This window comes from Engraulis encrasicolus, chromosome 16, assembly GCF_034702125.1.
Source record: "Engraulis encrasicolus isolate BLACKSEA-1 chromosome 16, IST_EnEncr_1.0, whole genome shotgun sequence".
NCBI lineage: Eukaryota > Metazoa > Chordata > Actinopteri > Clupeiformes > Engraulidae > Engraulis > Engraulis encrasicolus.
Genome location: NC_085872.1, coordinates 34980262 through 35002484, shown reverse-complemented (window position 1 = coordinate 35002484; position 22223 = coordinate 34980262). Strand labels below are relative to the sequence as shown.

Below are 22223 nucleotides of genomic sequence, written 5' to 3'. Positions count from 1 at the left end.
TAATAGATTATCTGTCAAACCGAATGAAGACAGACGGATGGAGCCAAATCACCTCAAGGCTACTTTTTTCCCGCTCGTGCCCACGGCGCGGGCTGAAATAGAGTAAGGCTTTTTATGTCTGTGTATGGCCATTCAATAAAAACAGATAAAAGAGAGGCCGTTCTACCCATCTGGTGGCCCAAGGCAAAATATAAACATAGGGCCCTCTTGGGTTGTTTTTGCTGGCATTTACCATGGCGGGGTTGACTGTTTGGGACCCCTGCAGTGGGTAGTTTTGCTGAGGCCCCTAGACAACTGCCTAGTCTGACTATTGGTGGAACCAGCTCTGTGTGTACTCTGTCGCCATTGGCTGCTGTACACCATATTTTAGTCATGCTCAGAGATTTTTTTCCCACTACCACTGAGTTTGGTTAAGGGTGGCCCTTTGTCAAGAGACTGGGGTTGGTTCTGTTCGGTGATCATGAGGAACCAAGTGCTTTCTGCTCCAAACCTTTAACACAATTACACATCCATCTCCTTCATGCTCTCCACAAAAGCATCTATCAATTTATAATAATAACTTTCATGTGACCCTGGATAATGACTGACCCAGCCAGAGGAACCTCACAGAACATCCCATTTGGGTGAGGACTTCTTTTAAGAGAAAAAAATAATTGGACAAATGAAATCAAATGCTAAAACAGCTAAATTGAACATGGAGGACCTGTCTGGTATTTCCAAGAGTTAGTTAGAATACTTTTTCAGTTCAGTGGGTCTCTTGTACGGTCTAGGGAGTCCGCCTATTGGGACGGACGGTAATTCTGTGAGCCTCAATTCAATTTTGAAGGTCTGCTCCTTTTAAAAGACTCTATTCTATTTCCATCACGCTTGGCTTTCAGTCAGGTTAGTGTCTCACTACAAAAGACGTTCCCTGTAACCCACCTCCTGTAGAGGGCCCAGTGACCAGAAGGCATATCCCCCTTTCACTTCAAAAGATGGGGAGTGCACCTTGAGGTACCAGCCAGCGAGCAACACATCTTACCAGCCAGTAAGCAACCAGCCAGCCAGGATCTTCAAACCTGCATGCAGGACCACTGACCACTTTGTCTTGGCCTGGGACTAAGACACAAATACCTCATTTCACCGACACAGTGCTGGTGCCGGTGCTGGACCGACACTAGTTTGGCACCGGCACGGCCCTGGTCAAAAGTCATCTACAATCACCCTAATCCCTGGGGCTGGAACAACTGACCCAGGGCCGGCCCAAGGCATAAGCGAACTAAGCAGTGGCTTAGGGCCCCCAAGACACCAGGGGCCCCCTGTGAGCAGCAAAGATCAAGGAAGGCTACAGTTTGTTACACACACTGTGTATCCTATAGCAGTGGTTGCCAACTTCTCTTCTGTAGGGCTCCATATTTTTTCCTATAGTAGCCTATTATTAAGTATCTGATGCTGAGTAGGTGGTGGTATGAAGGGCGCCCGAATGAAATTTTGCTTAGGGCCCCATAAAGGCTTGAGCCGGCCCTGAACTGACCCCTTTGTACCCACCCTGCAGTATGGAGTGGAGCCATATATTTTACACAGAAACATGTGAACCTCCCTGGCTAAAGCCGTCCGCTGCGTTGTCCTGCTTGTGCCCATGACATTCAGCATGCAGTGTGGCTAAGTACGTGCATGGACGTGAGACAGCGGCCACGCTAACCTTTCTGGGCTGCCCTCCAGGCCTGTTTCCTCTGATGTCACTGGACGCAAGTCAATTGATTTGCCCTCTAGCCAGCAGCACTTTTGACATTATATTTGCTTGGCCAACGCCTTTAATCCTCGCTGAAAGCTTATGATGTCTGAGGGTTTTTTTTCCCTCTCTCTCTCTCTTTAAATTCTAAAAGGAGATTTGTGTTGTTTACTCCCCCCATCGCAGGCAGTCAGGTCCTGCTGATTTCATATTACATCCTCAATTGAATTCCTCAACATTGCAGAGGAGCTTCAAGCCCACCTAGAGAAAAAAGCAACAATAAAAAAATGCCCCCTGCCAGCAAGCCATTATTGAGGCTGAATAATATGAAGCGCAAGCTGTGGTATGAGTTTATCAGAGGACGCTTTACATGTGTCAACTAAGAAATAAAAACAAAACAAGTATGGCTCTGGCAATATTTTCATCATAACTATTTTTTGCAATGCGGCTGGGTATAATGACAAAACACGACCAACATTGTGGTCTCCATATTTGCTCAATCCACTCATGGTAATGGAATGACGTATACAATTTTACCCCACACCATAATAGACAACGCTATATACTGTATATATAACCACAGTGACTTACTTTAAACTCCCAGATTGACCTACAACGCGCACTTCATTAATCTGTGCAAATATCTCTTGTCGGATAAAACACAGATAATCTCACTCCAGTTGTGGTGAGGTTGCATGTAGGTCCGGATTGACAGATAATCTGGATTGTGGGGTTAGGAGGTTAACGGCTAATTCTTGTGCTAGTGGCCAAGCAGCGATTCATCACAACCACTGCCATCGCAGGTTCATTATGGCGACCGCTGCAGAAGCACTCCGGCTAAGCAGCTACTGGCACTTATATGAGCACAGCAAATGGCGATTAAAACCAACACTCTCTGATGAGGCAAGGATTTATTCCAATTCACACAGGGAAACGCTTCACATACAATTCTGAAAATTTTCTCAGTTTTTATACAAATGGTGCAGGTTTCAAAATATATTTAAGATGATATCATTTTTAGGTTTTAGGCAAAAAATTATATTAAGGATTGTTTTCATCTGTGGATGAAAAAATATGTGTCTATGTGGTCATAAATACCAGGGCAATATCATTTTTAACACAGATTTGATGTGCCTTGCATGTGTTGCACACAGGGACACAGTGTTATCTGGATACATCCACACACATACATACTCTCACACACACACTCACAAACCAAATGAGACAGACAGACCAACACCCACATGAAATACCCATACAGACATTCGCATGAACAGCAGTCTGCTGTGTAAAAAAAACTCAAAGTAAGTGCGCCCTCAAGTGGCTGTCCATGGTATATATTAACAAACCACATACTATGACATTCCTTTTTTTTTAAAAGAAAGAAAAAAGAAAGGGAAAAAAAACGCAAAACAAACACTTAGGAAGACTTGGTGAAACTCAAGGGCATAAATAACTCCGCAACATGTCAGTCTCAGTAAAGTGCTGTGATCCTGAGGGTGGGCTGCGGTGGGCGAGAGACCTTTACCACAGCCAGGGTTGCGAGTGAGTGCCGGGGTAACCATGAGAGTGGCGGTGCCTCTGGCGTCAGCGCTCGCCTCCCACCGATCCAGCATCTGCTCCTCTCCAGACCCTCCAGCCTGCCCCAGACACATGGAGTTTCCCCCCCGACCGTCTGTAGGGGCAGCGACAGCACAGACACACACAGACCAGACAAGCGCACTGTGAGGGTACAAGCAGGCATCGCTCGGCCGTGACCGACCGACGTGTTCCGTATCCGGTGGCTACAAAGTCCAGGGCAACCTTAATTGAGCTGTGGTGACATGAGCTATGCATGTGGAGTTTTGTATTAACAGGTTTAGTTTTGTTTTAAGAAACAAGAAAAAGAAATAACAAATTAGAGTAAACAAAATACCATGCACAAAAACAAGGTAGCATATCAACTATACGGACCATTAACGCAAATGAAAGCAAAACAACTTAAACTGCCTTTCTGCGCTACTGGCATTGCTTGAGTGGTGTGCCAAATGCCTGTGTGTCCTTTACCTTCCCCCTGTGTCTTGGTGTGGGGCCGATGCTCTAGCCCTCACTCTCCGTGCTGTCTGACGCATGGTGGACAACAGGGGGCTCCACCAGACGGTCATAGGAGAGCACTATCATCACCTGGCGGGGGAGGGAGACATGATTGTTAGAAGGAGAATGATGAGCAATACCCTTTTACGTAAATTGTATGTTCCATGTTTGTATAGCTTCACAATATTCCCTAGTATTTTCTGATAAGAGTTGTGTGGTATACTGCGCAGCTATGGTTGGCAGCTTTACCATGCCGTGGAATACTTGAGAGTCGTTGGTGCTAAACATGTGGTGTTGAAGTGTAGATTGACTAAAAATGAGCTGGAGGAGGGCCATCATAATGATTTTTATTCATCTCTTGTTGACTTGGATGTGTGTGCTAACACACAGCTAACACAGCTGTGGCCTAATGGTTCGGGTAGTGATCTTAAGATCAGAGGGTTGTCGGTTTGCCACCATTACCTCTCCCTACACCTCCATCCATGGCTGAGGAACCCTTGAGAAAGGTGCCTAACCCCACAATTGCTCCAGGGACTGCAACCAATACCCTGTAAAAAACCTGTACGCTGGACAAAAGTGTTAGATAAGTGTAACGTAATGTCATGTAATGTCATATCATGTAATGTAATGTTATGATATGCAGATTTGCCATGCCATGCTGCACTGAGTGTTGTACGTATGTGTGTGAGTGTGTTGTGTTGTACATGTGCAGTTGTACAGTAGACTAGACTGACCAGGATAACAAGGAGGAGAGCCATCATCATGCCCAGCATGATGTAGAGGTTCCCCGTCAGGCCTCCCGCCCACAGGGGGCCCAGGATGGTGGCCACACCCCCTATGGAGCGCCGCACACCCTGGCTGAAGCCTGCAGAGTAGTCAATCAGACAGACAGACAGATGACAACAGAAAGACAGGTAGTCAGACAGACATAGACAGAGAGATGGGTAGTCAGACAGACAGACAGACAGACAGACAGACAGACAGACAGACAGACAGACAGACAGGAAGACGGACTCACTGCAACAGAAAAACAGGGAGATATAGACAGAGAGGAAAGCAGGTAATCAGGCAGGAGGGCCGGCACACAGACAGAGGGACAGACAGACAGACAGACAGTCATTTTCTTAGTGTAACACAACACAAAGAGGTGAGAATTTGAGTCTTTATCTGATAAGTCTGTGTGCAGGGCCGGATTAAGATGGCCTCTGGAAGTTAACTTTCGCAACAAATTGACATAGACAGTGTCATAATTACGAGCTAGGATTTAAGGATAACATGTCTACCAACTCCACTCAACACGACACATGAATTGTTCAATATTGCATTCTGTCACAATTCTGCAATTTTTCACTTTCTGTCAATCAGGGGCCCCTGGGCAGATGGGGGGCCCTAGGCTGCAGCCATATCTAGCCTGTGCGTCAATCCGGCCCTGTGTGTGTGTGTGGCGTGCTTACTCCTTACAACCTCACTCCTCACTGACTGAGCCCAAATGGGTTACCCACCTTGCGTCTTCTCTGCGGTGACTTTGGAGAAGAGGGACACCTGGGACACGGCGACGAAGGGGAGCCCGAGCAGCTGCAGGAAAACGCCGACGGTGAACTCGGCCAGCTCCGCCGTGTACCCCCCTGCATTTACAATCATCCATTACACCACAAGCAGAAGACCCATTTCCACCACCACAGCACAGCACAACACAGCACAGCACAGCACTGCACAGCACAGCACAACAATGCCCTACGGAACGTTTAACAGGTTATTATCGGCAGAGGCAACCCATCCTCTTTCCCACCTCATTCGGCAGGCGCTACACTGAACACCTCTGGGAGACGGTTCAAAAGGTCGCCACAGCGGAGAGCTGTCATCACTCTTAAGTGGAGGGGGGAAAAAGAGAGAGAGAGAGAGAGAGAGAGAGAGAGAGAGAGAGAGAGAGAGAGAGAGAGAGAGAGAGAGTGCACAAAGGAGGAGGCGAAAAAAAAACCTACCTGTGAGAACAACTACGGCCATCACTTACCTCCCCACCACCAGGACATGTAGATGGAAGTAATTACTGCTAAAACCACAACAACTGCTGCTGTTTTTTTTTCTTTTTTCTCTTTTTTATTTTTTTTTAGTATGGTGCTCATTAGAGCTGTTATATCTTCATTAGCTGAAAGGAGGGGTCTACCCGTCTGCCACTCCCCACACTAAGCCTAAGGATTGTATCGTCGGTCGGTGCCAGTTCGAAGGTGGTTGCCAACCAGTCTGACTGGGCGCCAAGGAGAGGGAGGGATGGGTGTAGGAGGAGTAAGGGTGGTGGTGGTGGGGCTGGGATGGTAATGGGGGGATGAACCGTGTGCTGCCAAGTCTACAGTCTTCCCACTGTACTGTAGTTCTGTGGAGATTATTTAATATATTTCTCCATGTATGGGAATGAACAAATGTTGTGTGTGGGGTTTTTTAATATCTGAATTTAATATTTTAAAACAGCATGTCCACCACAATTAACCCTTCAGCTTTAAGACAGTGCATGGGAGTATTCAGAGCAAGAGGCCATATTAAAATCGACAGAGCAACACCAACACCAAGGCCCAGAGGTCCAAATGTACATGCACAGTCAGTCAGCCCTCAGCAGCCAGCGTTTCATTCAGCTCTGCTCCCACTACTCTTGACTTACTCTGATCTCTCCACCCTTGCCCTTCCACTGTACTCCAGGCTAGAACCACCACCATGAAGTCAGCTATGTGGGTGGCTCGTGCCCGTCCACAGCCGTAGACCCAAATTTCAGGAGACTGGGCATCTTGGCACATACAGCATGGCGGGGGGAGTGGGGGGGGGGTTGCCGTGGAGGACCCACCTCGTGGCTTGGCGAGGAAGATGAGGCACCAGACGCAGGATACGGCACAGATGACCAGCCCCACGGACAGCACGGCGCGGTCGGCCACCCGACGGCTCAGCCAACGCACGAAGAAGAAGCCCAGGATCACCTCGATGCCGCACAGGAAGTACATCACGCTGTTGCCAAGCTCCCCGAAGCCGAAGTAGCGCTGGGTCATCGGGGTCACCATAGTCTGTGGTACGTAGACGAGGAAATACGCATTATTAAAAGCTAGCATATAAAGCGGCCAGCTGGAATATTAGTTGATCTGTCTATGGTGGGAAGGCTCCTAACAACCAGGAAGGAAGGAAATACTTCTAGGCTAATAAGTGAAAGTGAAAGAAAGTGAAAGTGAAAGTGAAAGTGAAAGCCCATTGGGAAACTCCAACTCCCATTGTCATTGTGACACAGCACTCCACAGCACACAAGTGAACACTGCACACTGCACACAACGAAATTGCATTTATGCCTCACCCGTGCAAGGGGGCAGCCCTCAGTGGCGCCCCATGGGGAGCAGTGCGGTGGGACGGTACCATGCTCAGGGTACCTCAGTCATGGAGGAGGATGGGGGAGAGCACTGGTTGATTACTCCCCCCACCTACCTGGCGGGTCGGTAGTCGAACCGGCAACCTCTGGGATGCAAGTCTGATGCCCTAACCGCTCACCCATGACTGCCTAATATGACATCTTCGTATTTCTTAATAGGGTAATAACATAGTAACTTATTATTCTAACAATATAATTAAGTTAATATGACTATATTATAATGAAAATCTACTAGCAAATGTAAAATGTAACCAAATGGCTGGTGCCTAAATTTCAGGTGTCATGCCTGAGATCTCCCATCCCTGCACGAATACTATGTGGACAATGGAGAAAAAAGACAGTGCAGGTCAGGACTGAAGACCCACAAAAGTGGGAATAAAAATCTGGACATACACGGAGGAATTGGATGACAGTGAGAAAGACATGTTTCTGTCAAGACAACTTGGGCAGTCAGGACAAGTGTGACAAAAGACGAGGACTGTGATGATTGAGTGTGAGGGGGTCCACCAACAATTTTCCAATAGACAGCTCTCACCTCTAACGCAGTCTGGTTGAAGAGTGTTATAAATTGCGCAGTGAGAAGCACTATAACTTCTTCTCTCAGGAACTCTGAAGAGTAGGGAGGAGGGGTAGTGTGGGGGAAAAGGGGAGGGAGAGACAGAGAGAGAAAATTGTTAAGGAGCGCGAAAAAGAAAAAGAGGTAAAGATAGAGAGAGAGAGAGAGAGAGTGAGAGAAAAAGAAACAGAAGTAGAAAAGGCAATCGAACTCACACTTCACACTCCCAACAACCCCCATATCTCAAAACCAACAACGGCAGCAGATAAAAGAGTGCTCTCTCATTTCCAGGAGAACAAACGGCCGCTAACTTCCCCGGAGCCTAGTGTACCTTTCCTGATGCTGAAGTCTTCAAAGGGATCAGGTGGAGTGTTGGGTGGCGGTGGAGGGGCCTCCTCGGTCGGAGAGGGAGGGGGCGGAGGGGAAGGGGAGCGGGAGCGAGGAGAGGAGGAGAGCCGCTCGGGGGAGAAGGGTGTCTCCTCCGACTGCGCCTCAGCATCGACGCTGACAGCCCCGTAGGTGTCGGCCAGCTCCTCCGCTCCCATCAGAGGCTCCTCTTCCTCTTCCCCGTCCTGCTGCGGATGCTGCTTGGGCTGCTTGTGTCGGACCACCGTCTGCAGCTCGCTGCTCTCCGCGGGCGGCAGGTCCCAGTACATGAACACCACCACCAGCTGCAGCAGCAGCCACATCACACACATGAAGAGCTGAGGAGAGAGGAGGAGGAGGGGGGTGGGGGATGGGGGGTGGGGGGGGGTGGGGTGGTTAGTGTTGAGGGGACAGAAGGCCAAGGACAATGTCATGAATGTGCAAACACACACATTGTGCATGGGGGCACACACACACACACACACACACACGCACACACGCACAAACATACACACACATAGACACATGCGTACACATATACTCTGCACACACACACACGCACACACACACACACACACACACACACACACACACACACACACACACACACACACACACACACACACACACACACACACACACACACACACACACACATACAGACACACACACAGACATGTGCAAATATTCGCATACATGTAGTACACATGGACATTAGTGTCACAGAACCATCCACTGCCATGTTTAAATGGTCTGGACAGTAGCAGTAAAATGAGATTGTTCACACACGAGTGGATCCACATAGTGGGTTGTGTTGGATAGCATTCTGTAACCGTGCACATCTTCACATTGATTTTTTGTAGCCTTTAATAGCTGTTGTAAAAGTGGGCCGTCAGCCCATTTGCGCACCATATGGCATCTTTAGGTGTGCGAGGAGGCTGACCCCAAGGTATGTGAAGTACGTATATGTTCATTATGTACTGTGTATGATGCTATGAAGGTAACGCTGTAAGCGGGTGTGTGGGTGCACTGCACATACTGGGGGGTATTTATAAATAAGGAATTCAGAAATACTGTATCTTCAGAGATGCCCGAGACCATTTTGATTTCATATGTTTTCTGTAAGAGTCTAAATACAGCATGACTGTTGAACACTTTTGAAGATCAAAGTATGTGAGAGGAACAAAGGATAAACATGCAGTAGCATTCTGTAGGAAGATGTTGTAGCTTTTTTTTGTTTGAAATTAGGTTGATTAACCCCTTCATACAGGGAATATATCAGTTGGCTACTTTCAAATATACCGTAACATGTAACTGACCTAATGCTCATTTGGAGAATACATGTAAATTGTCAATAGTGAGATAGGCCAACTGTATTTTTACTGACGACAGTTTAGTTGGGGGGCAGCCTGTACGGCAGCACTGTGGAACGAAATGGTTAACATCACTCCACAATGGCACAATGAATAAATAAGAGACATTGATGTGCCAATATCCCTCAGAACAATGGATCCTACTGTGGAGAAATTGCGAGCACAAAGGGGATGCGTCAGAGAAAGACAGTAATATCAAAGCGGCATCGTTTCAAATGAAACTCATCATTATCATTCATAGACTGCAGTGATGTGCGGCCAAACTTACAGTGAGCCATTTCAAAAGATGCTATCCAACAAAGTTACATTACAGGTATTGGAAGTTATTAGCCTCAGAGGCCCTCGTGAAGAAAATAGACACAAAAAAAGACCGGATTTGGCCAGCCTCCAAAGCAAATTCTGGTAGCAAATCAAATTTTTTATGAAGTCTCAACTTTCATAACACGAGATACGGCATGAGATGCAGATTTATGCATTAAATCATGATTTGTCACATAATGTTACTTACTCCCCAAATGAGCCATAACAAGGTAAGGTAATGCATCTCGATGAAGCCAACTTGCCATAAAAACATTGTAATTTTTGGCAAACCTGTTGAGCCTGGCGTTACAGCCCAATAGGTAATTCAAATCCACGGCCTTATAGGGAGGAACATGGCTACTGGAGCCAGAGAGCTCACACTCATGTAGATTATTAGTGCACACTGCTTCTACTGTGGAATGCTTCACCAGAGATTCTTTAAGTATATAGAGATATGCCAACATAATAGGTTTCTATGGGCACCTAACGTGACCAGGTTCCGGTCTGCCTAAAGGAGCGTGTCATAATGCTCCTAGAATGAATAGAACAGTCCTTAGGTCTGCTTAGGTCTGCCTAAAGGGGGATCCCCCCCCCTCCCCCTTGCGACAATAGAACCCGGAAACAATGGGCCAATGGAACCTCTCTCTTATCTACTCTCTCAGGTTTCACTATTCGCTGAACAAAGACTTTACTACCCCTAGTAATACACTACAGCTATGACATTACACAGAGTTTTTAGTCACACAATATGACTTGGCCATTGCCATTCTTGTAACAGGAAACTTACAACAGGAACTGTGCTGTCAAATTATCTTGATGCCAACACGACAAAAAATTAACCATCACAACCTGTCAACCTATCTGTGAATTCTGTGACATATAATCAATGCTAACATCTAATTCAGTCAGACAACCTGCAGACACATTTCGAGAGAGTGCAAAGAAGCTGTGAAAATTTGTGTTTCTTTGATGACACTTTCGTATTACCCCGGGAGACGTGTACTTGTTCACCACGAAGGGCCCGAGTTTGAAGTCACACAGCCTCAGAAAGATGTTAAATGCCGGACCTGAGAGGAGGGAAATGAAATGAGATACTCAAGACGGCATGAAATGATTAATGGGCTGAAGAATGATTTTCCATTGTTTTGTTTCTGACTCATAGCCGACTCTTCATAAATCAATTAGCAGGAGGAAAATTAGACAGAAAATTGTGAAGTAACCGTGGAAGACAGCAAGTGAACAGCTTACACATTGTCTGCCCCAGGCTACTGACACAATGAATGAGGTACTGAAGTGTTTGCAGTAACTGGTTGGGTACCCTATCATTTTGAGTAATGCAAGCCCATAAATGGATGAATTTATGGGTAAATAGCTGTTTAATCCTGTCCGAGTCTTAACCTTTGTAGGTCTATGCATTCTTGTTATGCTGCTGCAGAATCAAAATGCTGGCCAATGGCCTCATGCACAATGGCGCTGTAATAACATGAGCGTGACATCATTAATAACATCATGACAAGGGGCTGACCAATGAGGAGGCCAGCCTGACGGCACGCCATGACAGCGGCAAAGACGCGAGCACGATCCTCTGAGACTGTGTGGCGCGTCAGGTACCCGAAGATGGAAGAACCCGCTCCTGCACCGATACCTATAATAGGAAACACACACACACGCACAAGCACACACACACACACACACACACACACACACACACACACACACACACACACACACACACACACACACACACACACACATTATAATACAATATACTAGAAATGTGCTCAGAGAGCAAATGCACCTCTGACCTCTGGTGGACAGAAACACACACACGCACCACAAACGAACACACAAACATAAGAATAAATACACAAATTGGACAATCACATCCTTGGCGGAGGTAAAAATAATATAATATAATATAATATAATATAATATAATATAATATAATATAATATAATATAATATAATAAAACAAAATAAAATAAAATGAAATAAAATAAAATAAAATAAAATAAAATATAATATAATATAATATAATATAATATAATATAATATAATATAATATAATATAATATAATATAATATAATGCAATAATATGGGCCAACTAAGGCTACCACAAGCTTAGGCCAAATAAAATGTAAAATGTTGATAATGACCATGACAGTAATAGTATGACCAACCAATACGGGTGGGCAAGCACAACCTACAGTACTCCATGAAAGACATTTCCAATTGATTTTGGCTTTATAACCTGGTGATATCCCCACATCTGCCTCCCACCACATTGCTAATGATGACTAAAGGCCCGAAAGCAACGTTTTTTTCCCTCCAGACAATTGAGAGAGGGATGACAATTGGCCTGCATGTGGGTCGTCATGTGCCATGAGTGGATATTGATTTTTCTTTGCTCCCTTTTGTTCATCACTAAGATGTTGTTGCTGTTGTTGTTGTTCAGCGTTTCCCACGCAACAGTGTTAGTCAAGGTGGGTAGAGGGGTTAGCTGGTGTCAGAGCCATAGATTATCATCATTCAAAAGGCTAGGTTGTGTATGTAGGCTCATATATGGAATGTGATATGACACCCATTCACCCTCTCCACCCAAAATATATCTTATATAAATTGTTTGTAAAGCTGGCAACTTCAGAAATTCTATTTGTGCCACACCATTTTCATGTTTTCGGGAGAATCCGTGAAGGGGGGAGGTGTTTGTTGTCAAGGTGGCGGCCTAAACTAAACACTGCTGGATGAAACCCTGCTGTTGTGGAATAGTGTGATGGACATATTAAAATCCTCCCAAGTTTATATGTAACTTCATTGAGAAAAGAATGTGAAACGCAAATTAAGAAAAAGCATGTGGCAATTGTTTTTAGGACTACTCTTATTGAAATGACCATCGTGGCATGCATATCCACTTGCTTTAATGATCATAAACCGTGATATTGCTGGAAAGGGAGTGGAGTGGAGACGGCTTTAATTTTCATGGAATTGAATTGTGCCACGCTAAATCATTGAGGAGACAGTCACTTTATATCTAGTTCAGTTTTCTTGGCCTACTGTGCATGGCAGTGTGTCTGATACCACCAGGTCTAGGCCTATTTAAATCATTAAATACGTACAACATTAACTACTCGTTCTTCATCTCATAATAACAGGACTATGACATATCTTTTATAACACACGTGGTATGCTGCATACATACAGACGATACTTGGATCACAAAGAAATTTTATACCACAACCTACAGTTAAAGACTTGGCCTTCACTATAATATATTTTTTACAGGCTATAGTAGGCCTAGGCCAAGCATGTCTCAGGACGCATGATAAACAAATTAATAAAATGATCCATCACCTGCAACAAGTCGACTTGATAACAGCAGCCATTTTGAATAGCCCATGAAATACATGAAATTACCTGTGGGAGGATAAAGCAGTTGTTAGCTCTTCACAATTCTACCAAGTAGTCATATCATTGACACTGAATATATTGTATCAGGTCAATAGGTCATATTTTCACAGTATCTGCAACAGCACACACGTCAGGCCTTAACTACATTCAGGATGGTCAGAGTCACGTAAACAGCTGTATTTTGAGGTCAACATGGAAAAACAAAGGTATCTATGTGTGAATGGTCATGTGATGGAGACGTGAAGTGCAAGCTTACCAACCTACTATCTCAAATACATTGGAGAGGAGGAGGATGGTCTTTGTAGTTCGAGTGCGGTCAGACCAATGCCCAAATAATGGTCCTGATAACAATCCACTTAAACTGAATGCTGAGAGACCCAACCCAAGAAAGTATGCAGGGGCATCAAGTATCTGAAGGTACTTCCATATTGTAGGAAGGATGACAGCTGAAGATAAAATATACAAGATAAAATAATCATGATAAGATTTTTCTAATGAATAAATAAAACAAAATAATCCACACCATGTATTTTCACTTCACTGTTAGAGCTGTTTTTCTCAAGCTTTGTCTTATAGGCCTAACAGGTAGCAGATCAATAGCCTAGTGGCCTAATCTCTTCTTGGTTGCCGTCAAAGATCTAACATTGCAAAAAACAATAGGCTACTGAATCTGAATGTAGACACATGTTCAGAAATGTTATTTTACAAAATTGACAGTGGAATTCAGTGGTTGCCTGTGCCATCACTTACCATATTCAATGCCACTCATTAAAAATATAAGTCCAATGGTGAGAAATGACAGTTTTTTCTTTTGTTGGTAATCCATCCGTTTGTTTGGACCTTTCCCTATTGACGCATTAACATGTTGCCACTACATTGTGGTCTTCACATGCTCGCTTCCTTCGGTAGCCTACTGAATGAAGAACACATGGTTGCCAATTACAAACTCCTCTTTGTCCCGTTGTAGGCTACGGACTGGAGGAGTGCATTCGATTTCCTTGCACTCGCGCATGGGCGGTTATATTTGAAAGTAGACAACAGTTTTGTAATAGATTTAGGTTAGGTTACAACTTACATTTTCACATGTGGTTCATTTAGCACTGGGTAGCCTACTTACCCTGTTTTTGTAGCCTATGCCATTTTGACTGCTCCACTTTCTCAGTAAAATATTTGGTTATCATAATCATAACCAGTTGCGCACGGGTTGTCTAAATAAAACTTGAATTTAGAGACCATCTCGGGACATGTATGAACAACGCATGAACTCTTCACTTGTGGAGGGTATTGTGAGTGCATCAGTCTAAACTCTCGACTTTCATGTATGCATAATTCATTGCGCAGGTAAGACAGGATTTCACCTCATTCCCAGCTGGCTTCAGCGCGATGATCAAATGGCCGCGCGAGACTCCCCGCCAAAGAGAGAGAGAGAGAGAGAGAGAGAGAGAGAGAGAGAGAGAGAGAGAGAGAGAGAGAGAGAGAGACTGTTGTCAAACCAGTAAAATGTGATTACTGTTGAGTGCAGCGATGTTGAAATATTTTGGCTTGAATCAGCAGCCTCAGTAGGATACTGACAGAATGTGGGCTGTTATGCGAGAAGCTGTAGCATAAATGCAAGGTGTAGGCCTAACACATTGGCTAGACATGGATGGTCGCTGAATAGCCTAGTCATGAGTATGCTAATTCTATGACTGCAGGCACAACTTAATAAACCCTTATTTTTTACAAGACAGTTCTCTCCAGCCACCTCCTCCAGACCTGTGATGCTTTTGAAAAAGCAGGTCAATTCATCTAGAAATGCAAATCAAATGATACTTTTATGACCTCAAAAAAAAGTATCTCCAAAAGTAGCCCAATTTCAACCACTATGCAACTAGCCTACAAGCTAGAACAAATGAGATTGAAAATAATGCAATTCATGTAGGCCTAATGATGAAAAATGATTGCGCTCTTAAAATGAGAGTGCACAGTTTCATGTGAATCACAGGTGGCCTAATAGTGAACTTGACCTTTACCATGACCTTTTAAGAATGCAATGAAAAAGTAAAAAAAAAAAAAAAAAAAAAAATTGCTGGGCCTACTTTCCAGAAAACCATGAGAGGTAAACATTATGGAAATCATTTTTAAATTCCTGGTGGACAGAAAAAAAACAAGTAGCCTAGTCATTAGAGTGACATAAATAGATTATAGGCCTATTTAACCAGCCAGACAGATAACAGCAATGGATGTGATATTATATAGGCCTAAACATACTGTAGACACATTTAACATTCAATGATAACAACTGAGGATCACTTTTTCATAATTTATAGTCATCTTAGAAATGTGAAACGTCTGGGGGCCCCATATGAGCAAAAATGTGAAAAGTGGTCATTTGAACATTACAGTAATACAGTAGCAACTACCTGCGCTCTTTGCTTCAGGTGTTTAATAATTTACTTTCTCACGTTTGTGGACTTCCCTGCAATTGCCGCAGGTGATTTCTGCGGACAAAAGTCTGCAGATGTCAGTCGCTGACATTTTACATATTGTTTTTCTTGTCTACTAACATTTCATTAATAATAAATGCTATTTAAAATGTAACCTATCAATTATGAAAGAACAGAGCTGTTAAAAACCCAAGGGTCTGTCAGTTTTCACACATACATGATGGAAAGACCACATAGGCAGTCTAACGCCGCTAGAATGAGCAAGAGGCCCAGGGGAACACATTTGCTCGGGTAAGGTAGCCTACCACTTCACTTCTTAATTCACTTTGGAAATCTGACTCGGCAGTTAAAGAAAAAAATCCGGCTCTCTGCTTTTTCAGAGATATGTGGAATTGCTGTCGATTTAATTTTAGGTTATAACGCTGTCCATCAAAGATAATATGCGAGTGATTTTAATTTAATGAACATGTTGCCTATATAATTTCTGCTCAGGTTTTTTCATGGATGTAGGCCTATACATACAAGATCTTGTCAGTATTTCAGATGCAGCCTGGCTGTAGTGTTTGCTCCAGTCTCCCGGTGGGTGTAGTGCTCTGACGCATTCTGAGTTTAATGGCAGGCTAAGCACACAGTCCGGTGGGACGTCATTATGAACTCACCTGGCTGTTGCTACGGGTTGCTATAGCAATACCGAGGCTGGTGTGCACATGCGAGGGCAGGTGTGCACAGGTGAGAGGGGGCAGAATGTTTATGCCTCCAGAATTTGTTTTCCAGCCACAACGTAAGCGCACAGGTTATCCCCATAGGTAAACACACAGTGATGCCACAAACACACGCATACACACAGACACAGCCACATTCAGCCTAAAGCTGGGCAGGTATGCGGAACCACTCCGCATTCTGCCTTAGGGTCAAGAGACTTGGGGCCACGCCGAGCTCGCTGTCCTGTCTGTTGTGGGGGTCAGAACAGAGATGTTCGTAGCCCGTCACTCCCCCAGGGGCTCCTTCACCATCCCTGTTAACATCAACTTGCAGGGAGCGAGGAGACGCCAGACGCGGTAAGAGTGAAGCATCATGCTGTTGGTGCTGTTGCCTCCACTGCTGCTACTGCTGCTAATTGCTTTGTCTTGGCTGTCAGTCTGAGGCCGTGTGTGTGTGTGTGTGTATATATATATTTATATTGTAGGCCTACCATTGACAGTGAATGAATTGGCAGAAAGAAGAGAGGAGATGCTGTCTCTCTTTCTCCTTCTCTGTCTCTGTCTCCTTCTGCCTGTTTCTCTCTCTGTCTCGCTCTCTGTCTCGCTCTTTCTCTGTGGAAGAGTTTTGCTGAGGAGCCCAGAAGAGGGGGTGCCTATTGTAGAAAGTGTTTCATCTTAATAATTGATCAACTTGAAAGGCAAAAACACTACAGTACTTGTGTGCAGTTTCGAGGTATTCTCTGGGAATGGAGCTTTTTAAGTTTCTCCGCCTGTGATAATGAGCCTTTTGGGATGGTGTCTCCCGTGGCTGGCCAGCCTGTCTGTGGTGACTAAAATGAACGTTATTGGATTTTTCCGCAGGTTTTTTTTTTTGTTTAGGCTTTAGTCATTCTGCAGCATCCTGTGAATTAAACTGTGCTTTCCAATAAATTGTGAAGGGCAGCAACGTAGAATGTGCCATTCATGCGCATGGCTGTGCATTGTTTTAAGCTTCACAAAGTGCTCTCCTCGTGTTCCCGCACAAGAAGGCCTTAAAAGACAAAGGAAGCTCACAGCTTTGAGCATCTGACAACGGAGCTTTGCTGTTTGTTTTATTTATATTGGTTTGAAGGTCAACTTCATACACACACACACACACACACACACACACACACACACACACACACACACACACACACACACACACACACACACACACACACACACACACACACACACACACACACACACACAGTCCTCCAATACTAATATTTAAAAAGTCCCTGTACACACCTCAAAACAAACGTATGAGATCAGATCTGATGCTGTATTTCCCTATTAACAGTCCTGTAAACATCTACGCTTGTACACCAGTGCTGTGTTGTACCTGATGCAGGAGCCTCAGGAGGAGGAGGGGCCGGGACTGGCACAGCAGACCCCAAAACATACTGCATTATTGCACTATTTTTGCAGTATTGTTGGTAGACTCTGCCTGATGAAGGTCTAAGGACCGAAAGTTTGCAAGTCAAGTAAAGCTTCTTTGCACAAAAATAGACCTGAAGTGTGCGGATTGCCTTCTTTTTATACAGAAATTTCTACTGAATCCTGCACCTTCTAAACAGATGAGCGGTGGCCTATCACAACTTTAGTATTGTTAGTAAAAGTAGAAGTAAAAGTTCTCTCAGAGATGTAATTACAACACTAGTAGTATGGTATTGCATAGTTGAAACCATGTAATACCATACTACTAGTAGTGGTGTCAACAATATTCGATTCGGCGATGCAATGCAATGCGGGGCATGGACGATTCAATTCAATGCGGCAAGTTCCAGAATCGATGTGGCAGATTTTTTAAGTTTCAATGACTTCCGTGGATATTTCAGGAGCAAATGAATGTTACATTAAATAAAAGCACTTCAAAGCATTGAAAACTGCAAGACTGATACAGAAAACAGCCAATAAAATGTTGCTCAGTATCTGACTACTTGTATTGCCTCATCATGACTGATGAAACATTTGCTTTGCTTTGTTATTGCTTTGCTTTGCCTTGTAATGCATTGCAATGCATCGTAGAATCGAATCGCATCGAATCACTTCCACCCGAATCGTAATCGAATCGAATCGTGAGGGCAGTGCCAATGCACACCACTAACTACTAGTGTTGTAATTACACCTCTAATGCCTCTTTTCCACTGCCAGTTTTCTGGTAGGCCTACAGCTCGACACAGCGCGACTCGGCCGCCACTTTTTGCTTTATGATTGAGCTGTGTCGTGCCTATTCGAAAAGCAAAAAGTACCGGCCGAGTCATGCTTTGGCGGGCTGTAGGCCTACCAGACAAACGGCTTCTACTACTTCTATTTCATTCAACTCTGCTACAAAGTGCTGTAAACATCCCTGTTTGTCTGGCAGTGCTGTGTTGTACCAGGTGCAGGAGCCTCAGCGGAAGAATGGCAAGGACTGGCGCAGCGGTGAGCGGTCACGTCCGCAGGCCCTGCTGTCCAGCGTGGGAGACGAGAGGGCCGTGTTCCTCGGCTTCGCCATGCTCGCCTTCTCCATACTCATGTACTTCGTGGTGGGCATCGCGGTCGTGAAACCCCATCTGCGGAGGTTGGTCAGTTGGCGAGAATGTGTGTATGTGTGTGCGTGTGTGCAGGTAGGGTGGCATCATACATTTGTTGATGTGTATATGTTTATGAAGTAACCTATTCAATTTGCCAACACAGTGCGTACACGTGTAAGTGTGTGCGTGTAGGCCTACAAGTGTGCGCACATGTGTGCGTGCATGTCCAAGTGTGTGTGCAATGCATGTCCAAGTGTGTGTGTGTGTGTGTGTGCATTTGAGTGTGTTCACATGTGAATGTAATTTTGTCTTTATGACCTGCTTCATATCCCTTTGCATACAGTACAGCAGTGATTCTCAACTGGTGGGTCGGGACCCAAAAGTGGGTCGCGGAGGGTTCCTGGGTGGGTCGCGGAGCTGTGATGCAATGCACTAAAAATGACTATGATGTTGAAGACAGAGTGAAACATGGTTAATAGGCCTTTTCCTCTCCACTACTTCATGAGACACAGTGTATATCAGCATACAATGCAAATAATAATGCATATTATGAAATGCATGATAATATTTTTTATTATTATTGGAAGAATCTGACGGTGCGACACGCAGTTTGGGTCACAACGTATTGACCACGGCAAATTGTGGGTCACAAGACTATTCCAGTTGAGAACCACTGCAGTACAGTATTTGTTCTGTGTGTTTATTATGTGTGTGTTTGTTTCCACTCGTGTGTAAACATGTGCATGCCTGCATCCCTTCTTGAACCGAGTACATGCACCCTGGAAAAGGGTGTTTTGAATTTCCCTGCCACATTATTTTTCAATATATGAATATAAATAATATACGTGCTTAAATGTCTTCCGTCAAATGACCTACTGTACTACTACCTAACCGTCCAGTTTACTGAGCTGTTGAAAACACAGAGCGAAGCTATTTCAGGAGACAGTTATGGCTGCACAATTTATTATGTGAAGAGCGGGCGAGTTAGGGAGACAAGGCAGGCAGGCAGGCAGGCAGCAATCAATGACTCTCACTGTTTAATGGCCAAAGTGACTGGAGCGAGGAGACCAACTGTTCGCTGGTCCAGGCAGAGATCCTGGATGAGTGGGCGGACTGCAGAGGGGTGAGCCGCTTCCGCTGCGTGAGGGTCTTTGTCAACGTCTCCTCTTCTGGAAGAAAGCTTCGCCTGCACTATGACGAGGGCTCCGTTGACCTGAACCTGGAGGTAAAGCAAATCTCTCTTCGCCCCGCTTCCTACTCCTACTCCTACCCCCTGTCTCAGCCTGTCAGACCAAGCCTGTCTGTTCTGGCAGCTATTTAATGTGTGCAGATTGGTGAATAATGCCGAGGCTTAATAATAATAATAAAAAAAAAGTGCTGTGTGTCTCCTTAGTAGCAGCAGCCTCTACGCTCCACACACTCCACTCGTATTAGCTTTTTGCACAATTGTATTAATTTAATTAGCATATTAATATGCATAAAATCGCAGCTGCACCTGGTTGCACATAGGCAAGCAGCTATTTTTTCTCTCTCTCCCCTTCCATCTCTCCCCTTAGCATTTCAGCACTGCCAATAATGCCTTGCCTGGTTGACTAGTGCAGTACTGTTGTGTTGTGTTGTGTTGTGTTGTGTTGTGTTGTGTTGTGTTGTGTTGTGTTGTGTTGTGTTGTGTTGTGTTGTGTTGTGTTGTGTTGTGCTGTGCTGTGTTGTGTTGTGTTGTTTATGTTGTGTTGTTGTTCCGTCTAGTGCTTCTACGCTCCCAAATGCCAGCGCAATGAGTCAGACCTGCTACAGGAGGCCCAAAAGATCAAACAGGCTCTGGACAAGCTGCGCGACGAGCCCCTGCGGTGCCGCTTCAGCGCCGAGCGCCACCCGGAGGACGCCATATTGCACAGGAAGTACAGCAGGTGGCTGGCGCTGGGCTACCTGCTGTGGCCCAGCCTCATGCTGAGCGGCGGGGTGACGCTGGTGGGCCTGGTGAAGCTGAACCAGAGGCTGGCTCACCTGTGCGCCGAGCTGGAGGGAGAGGCGGCGGAGGAGGACGGTGGAGAGGGACGAGGAGGAGGAGGAGGAGGAGGCGCGGCGGGGCAGACGGCGCTGGTGAATGGGAAGCTGTACCAGCTGCTGGGATGGAGGCTCAGGGGTAGCGGCTCCTCGCCACAGGAGCCCACCGGCTGACGGACAAGGGATGAGAGATGAGGGAATGGTGCGTGGCTAATTCCACAGAGGAATGAAGACTTGGCTATGAGGGCTATTGGAAATGCTCATCAACAGCAAATGCACGAGCACATTTCCTGAGGAAAATTTGCATACACTATTTGGGAGACTCTATTGAGTCATTGGCAATGCTGAATTTTTTTTTTGCACATGCAAATGCAGAAATGCTGACCTACACATACACCTACAGAGAACTGTAAAGGTGTCCAAGAGTTTCACCAAATTACTTTTTTATATATCTGAAATATTATCTTATCTTAGATTTATCCAATTTTTTATTACCTCCGTCAAGGAGGTTATGTTTTCGGTCGCGTTGGTTAGTCTGTTTGTCTGTTTGCCTGTCAGCAAGATAACTCAAAAAGTTATACATGGATTTGGATGAAATTTTGTGGAGTTGTTGGAAAAAGAAACAAGTGACACAATTTTGGTGGTAATCCGGATCCGGATCCGGATCCAGGAATTTTTAAAAAGATTCTTCACCATTGCAGGATAGGGCAAATTTTAGCATTCCAGTTTTTAACTCTACATAAACAAGGCAGATAGACCTGGAAAAAATTATGGTGTAACATAGTCAAATGTTCTATCAAACAACTTCCTTGGCGGAGGTCTGCACTCTCTGAGTGCATTTGTAGTTTCTACTATTTTACTTTTACCAAAGCATAAAAAAATCTGTACTATTTCAATTAACAAAATTAATAGCCAAAAGTTAAATTTATAATCTGTAATTTATTGTAAAAATATCAGGTTACAGAAATCCCAAGTACTGAAAATAGAAATATATCTTACACCAGGGCAAATAAGACATTAAGACATTGTGCATATCATTCTAAATACACCCTATTAACATTAAACAAAAGGTTTTTGCTAGAATGTCTAGAGACAATGAATTACTGAATGCTTATCATGTGTTGTCACATTACAATGTGGCATGTTTTTTTGGAAGACACTTGAGCTGAGACCTGAGTAACTGTGTAGAGTGAAAGCGTGTGTAACATATCCGTTTAGTGCTACATGTGTTTCTGTACAGTATTTGTCAGGTGTAGCCAATTCCATTTGCCACAGACTTTAAATATTCCTAGTTCAACACGTGTCAACATTTTACACTAACCAAACACAGAGGTAGTGTGTTGAGAGGCTCTGTCAAAACAGAC

General features: G+C 44.7%; 2 protein-coding genes across 4 annotated transcripts; one reads left to right on the top strand and one right to left on the bottom strand.

Annotated features, from left to right (window-relative positions):
- Nucleotides 1-2605: 2605 nt before the first annotated feature.
- mfsd8l2 (major facilitator superfamily domain containing 8-like 2) lies at nt 2606-14327 on the bottom strand. Of its 3 annotated transcripts, XM_063220439.1 has the most exons (13): nt 14306-14327; nt 13939-14101; nt 13449-13634; nt 13132-13194; nt 11305-11424; nt 10767-10846; nt 8072-8444; nt 7720-7793; nt 6618-6831; nt 5287-5409; nt 4519-4649; nt 3758-3874; nt 2606-3386 (listed from the first exon to the last, which is right to left on the bottom strand). In XM_063220439.1, exons 2-12 carry the CDS (start codon nt 14012-14014, stop codon nt 3791-3793), a joined length of 1524 nt encoding a protein of 507 aa, XP_063076509.1. In that variant the 5' UTR covers nt 14015-14101; nt 14306-14327; the 3' UTR covers nt 2606-3386; nt 3758-3790. The 3 variants fall into 3 exon arrangements, with proteins under 3 accessions (XP_063076509.1, XP_063076508.1, XP_063076510.1); XM_063220438.1 differs by lacking the exon at nt 14306-14327 and having other exon boundaries at nt 13939-14146; XM_063220440.1 differs by lacking the exons at nt 13939-14101; nt 14306-14327 and having other exon boundaries at nt 13445-13487.
- Nucleotides 14328-16586: 2259 nt separating this feature from the next.
- On the top strand, nt 16587-21033 carry kcnmb3 (potassium calcium-activated channel subfamily M regulatory beta subunit 3). Its single transcript, XM_063219977.1, has 4 exons — nt 16587-16672; nt 18705-18902; nt 19906-20080; nt 20602-21033. The coding sequence occupies exons 1-4, from the start codon at nt 16587-16589 to the stop codon at nt 21031-21033; spliced, it is 891 nt and encodes a 296-aa protein (XP_063076047.1).
- Nucleotides 21034-22223: the final 1190 nt, after the last annotated feature.

What these genes read in the sequence shown, in the direction of transcription:
- mfsd8l2 (XM_063220439.1), bottom strand. Translation starts at nt 14,014, where the DNA reads ATGGATTACCAACAAAAGAAAAAACTGTCATTTCTCACCATTGGACTT. An exon ending in AATGAGTGGCATTGAATATG is followed by an intron (nt 13,635 to 13,938) that starts GTAAGTGATGGC and finishes TTTTATCTTCAG; the next exon opens with CTGTCATCCTTCCTACAATA. An exon ending in ATCAAGTCGACTTGTTGCAG is followed by an intron (nt 11,425 to 13,131) that starts GTGATGGATCAT and finishes TTCCTATTATAG; the next exon opens with GTATCGGTGCAGGAGCGGGT.
- kcnmb3 (XM_063219977.1), top strand. Translation starts at nt 16,587, where the DNA reads ATGTTCGTAGCCCGTCACTCCCCCAGGGGCTCCTTCACCATCCCTGTT. An exon ending in GCGAGGAGACGCCAGACGCG is followed by an intron (nt 16,673 to 18,704) that starts GTAAGAGTGAAG and finishes TTTGTCTGGCAG; the next exon opens with TGCTGTGTTGTACCAGGTGC. An exon ending in GTGAAACCCCATCTGCGGAG is followed by an intron (nt 18,903 to 19,905) that starts GTTGGTCAGTTG and finishes TAATGGCCAAAG; the next exon opens with TGACTGGAGCGAGGAGACCA.